Raw genomic sequence first — 4,363 nt, 5'->3', positions numbered from 1 at the left:
ATCTTCTCGCTTTACTTCTAGTATTTCCTCATATACATAAAAAAAATTTATTCCTTTTCATTTTTTATTTGAAACTTTTAATTTCAGCGCTTCTCAACTTTTCAGGAAATGAAACTCACCTTGCTCATAGAGATATACATGAGATAAATCACCCACAATTGCTTCCGAGCCACGCTGTTGACAGTGCACCATACCTGAAAAGTATAAAAGTGGCAAGATAAGAATATGATATACTATGTATGTATGTAGATCAATGTATGCGTATGTATGTGTGTGTGCAAAGGTATGTATGAATTTGCGAAGGGAACATAAATTTGTTGATTTTCTGGCGAAATTTTAGAAGTAAGCAAGCACCAGAAGGATACACCTGCAAATGCAGACCCACATTAACAATCACACTCACTTGCAAGTTTGCACACCTGTAGTTATACATACATATATGTAGGTATGTAGTAAGCATATCTACATTTAGTGGCATGTGGCGAGCGTACACACTCAGTGTGAAGGTTCAGAAACCATGAAAGTGAATTACATTCCTTGGCGCCAACAGCATCAGAAGCTACAGCCACTACAACCATTACAGCAATTCCAACAAAAGCATTGCAGGCTGCATTCTGTTAAGCGAAGGTCTACTTGAAATTTATAAAGAAATATCACTTTAGAGCGAGGCGTTAAAATTCCCTGTTTGAAATATTTATATGCGGTATGTGGTTTTAAGTGCTTATGGAATTAGAGCGCAATGGCAATTTTAAGTAATAATTTCTTTGATTACTTACATACAATATACATATGTACTATACATATGCCCTGCACTTATGGCTTGGTGACGACAACATTGTGTTTGCTCGAAAAAGGTGTGCCTTTTTTGATATGGATAAAGGGTATCTACGTAACTTAAATATTATTTGATCTAATAAATCAGAAGCCTCATAACTACTTACATACTAAGCATAAATTATTAATTTAGTTTAAATGCCAGGAACGAATAAGTACACTGAAGATGGCAAAACGTCGAAACCGGTTTGTCTCCAAACACAAATTTGACCAGGAATGACGTCCCACAATACATCGTATTGTGGCTTACCACCATCAACTCAGTACTATTCAAGCTCAACGCGGGAGGAATAAAAGTGCTGGCCTATGCTGACGACATCATAGGTGGAGCTCTAGGGAAGATAAGCGCGCAAAACTCCCTTGCCTTAACGCCACAAATAATGTCAGGTACATAAGCGCATATTTGGATGGGAAATCACCCGTCCAATGGAAAGACTTAACAAGCCTCGGAATACGCACTAAAAATCTCTCATCATACCCGTCGTTTTATATGTCGCAGAAACATGGATGATATATAACAGGGATGAGAAGGCTTTGGAGACTTGCGAGGCATTTTTTTTCATTTAAGATATATGGCGTTGGCGGCAAGTACCGAGTACGGTGTAATGACGAACTGTACGAGCTTTTCAACGAGATGGACATACATATGTAGGTAAACGTATAAAAATGCAGCTTGAGCAGGTTGCCCGCACCGATGACAATGCTGCGGTGAAAATATCCTTAAACTCGGCACCCATGGGTATAAAATGAAAGAATGGGCGCGCCCGAGCACAACGGAAGGACCAAGTGCAGAAGCACTTATCTGCACTAGAGATGTACAACTGACGCAACCTCGCAAAGGCGAGAGGCAGTGAAGTTTTTTGGCCTCGGGCCACAAACCGACGAACGGTTGTAGCGCCAAACATGGAAAAGAAGAAGAACATCAAATGTTGACGTTTGATTCAACGTTGACATTATAAATAATGTCAGTCTGGAAATATCTCTAAGCAATTGATGTTCAGAGCCATCTCGCGACAAAAATATATCAGGCTCTTATCAAAATGAAAATGCTTTGGAATCTTTCGAGAGAACTATTCTACGCAAGATCTATGGCCCTGTAGGCAAGCGGGACTTTTGCAAAGCAATTGGTATGCGAAGCCCAAATTACAAAATTAACATTTTTTTATGTCGACTTTTTTCTCTTAAATATGTAGTGAAAGTTTGTTTTCGATTGAAGTATGCCTCCGAACGGAATTGTTTTTTTTTTTTTTTTTTGTTAGGAGAAACTTCTTCTTAGAAGTACGCTTGGAAGTCTACCATTACCTGCTGTGGGGCTAACGTATTACAAATACAAAGTATGAGTGCATGTTTTTTAAATGGAGGAAAATGCGTAGAGAATAAAAAATAAATTTTAGCTTGTGAGTATTTAAAAAAGATGTGGTGTATCAAGAACTTTGCTGTAAAATGTAAACAGTTAACGGGAGCTTCATCGTAAACGTTCTTTTTATTTTATAATAACATTTTACATTTTATTATTTAGAATGCAATCTTGCGATTTAAAAATCTAATTTAAAAGAATTTTATTCCCAAATAAACCCTTTTTATAATATTTCGACTTGAAGTCGGCTTTTAAAGACCGCCCTCCGAAAAAACAAATAACATAAATATAATTTTGATCACTTTATCATGCGTTCTGAAACCCAGTTTCGTCAACCCTATTTTCGAAATGATATAGCCGACAAATTTTTAAAATTATCCTATTTAATATTTTTGAGTGGAATTATGAAATCTTCTGCTTAAAAAAAAAAATTACTTCTAGTGATCAGGTAGCATGAATTTGATTAAGTGCAATAATTTTATCAAAAGTCAAATGGTTAACAACAACAACGAGTGTCATTAAATAGAACTACCTTCCCTTTTGTATTATGTTACTAACTTTGAATTACGCAAGGAATTTAGTGGTTTAACGTGAATACGAAGTTTTATGTATAGGTTGAAATTCTTTCTTACATAAGTCAACTTAGTGTGTCATTCCTTATGATATACATCCATACATACACACATGCATATATGTGCGGATAATCGATTGAATACTCACATGCTAACAAATTTCCCATAGTGCCGCTGGGTACAAAAAGGCCTGCCTCCTTTTCTAATAACTTAGCCGCTTTCTCCTCTAAGGCATTTACAGTTGGATCCTCGCCATAAACATCATCACCAACAACTGCTTCGAACATGGCCTTGCGCATTTCTGGAGTTGGCACACTCACGGTATCCGAACGTAAATCGATCACGTATTCAGTCATATTTATTTAATCGGTTAACCAATAAACCCGAAATTCTTTTGTTCTTTGCAGATCTGTGGACAATTAAATAACATTATATAAAATGCAGTAGAAATACTAATTTCTTAGTAATATATAGCGCACGTTTAATAATATGGAGTTGTAACTCAAAATTTACATTTTTGGAGATTCCATTATGCAATTAATAAACTTGATAAGTAGAATTTGTCCAGTTTAATAGATAACTAAACTTCCCAAACATGGCGAAGTTATGTGTCTTTCCATCTGTCCTTTTGTATAACAACTGTATGAATTGATAAAACTTTGATTGCGTTTTCCCACAAAATTTAAATTTTGAAATATTTCGTTTTATTAGTAAACGTGCGATATCTGCAGCATATATTCATAAAATTAAAGTAAAAATTTTTTCAATAAGCATTCAGGTAAGTTAGTTAAGCAAGTCCATAATACTATGTTCAAATAAAACGGCCTCGAGCTCAATATAAATTGTTGAATACAATAGGCCAAAAAAATAACAAAACAAATAACTCAATAATAAATATATTTGCCATAAATTCGCATATATTTACATACATATCGTATTTATTTACACAGTTTCTAAGAACATTCGGTGAAATTTGTTTATGAAACTCTATTGGCTTTTCCTACAAAAACTGATATGTTTTTTCCATTTCGTAGGTTGGTAGGCTTGACTACATTTTAGTAGGTTCCTTGACAATGAGTAATCGCTATTTGCGAAACATAGAAAATCATAATATCTCTAAACTTTTAGTAACCTTTTTTACACGAATTATCGTATACCTGATTCCTAAGTACACATGTATTTATGTATTTATACCCCCATTATTGCCAAAATACAATATGAACATCCATATATACTTAATGGCGTACTTGGACCAAGATTCCAGCAAAGTCCGTCAATGGGCTCGTACACAAACATTTTCCAGGCGGAGGTCTTCGCAATCAAAGTCTGTGTTCGCGACTGTCATCGTAGAAGGCAAATGGTGCCAGAGTAAGTATTATGTCAGATATTGAGATAGCGTTAAAGGCCTTAGACTCTTTTAAAATGGTATCAAGGCTTGTGAACTCTTGAACCACCAAAGAGCCCTCACTAGCGTAACGCGGTGGTGTGTGCAACATGAAAGGTTTGAAGGCAACGAAAGGGCTGACTGTCTCGCAAAGCGTGGGGCCCAAATGCTCTTTTATGGTCCCGAGCTATTCTGCAGTACATCTAAAGGATACAT

The 4,363-nt window shown here is 35.8% G+C and overlaps 1 protein-coding gene across 1 annotated transcript in view; it reads right to left on the bottom strand.

Annotated features, from left to right (window-relative positions):
* The window catches only part of LOC118738528 (probable low-specificity L-threonine aldolase 2), an 11,362-nt gene extending 8,187 nt beyond the window's left edge, over positions 1-3,175 (bottom strand). Inside the window, exons 1-2 of the mRNA XM_036469464.1 lie at positions 2,912-3,175; positions 120-194 (exon numbers count right to left, since the gene is read on the bottom strand). Of these exons, the coding sequence (XP_036325357.1) occupies positions 120-194; positions 2,912-3,119 (283 nt within the window). The 5' untranslated portion in view covers positions 3,120-3,175. The remainder of the gene's footprint in view (positions 1-119; positions 195-2,911) is intronic.
* Positions 3,176-4,363: the final 1,188 nt, after the last annotated feature.

Source organism: Rhagoletis pomonella, unplaced genomic scaffold (genome assembly GCF_013731165.1).
Source record: "Rhagoletis pomonella isolate Grant_MI unplaced genomic scaffold, Rhpom_1.0 Rhpom_scaffold_00004, whole genome shotgun sequence".
NCBI classification, from domain to species: domain Eukaryota; kingdom Metazoa; phylum Arthropoda; class Insecta; order Diptera; family Tephritidae; genus Rhagoletis; species Rhagoletis pomonella.
Note: the sequence above shows the minus strand (reverse complement) of the source record. Positions and strands in the feature narration are given on the sequence as shown.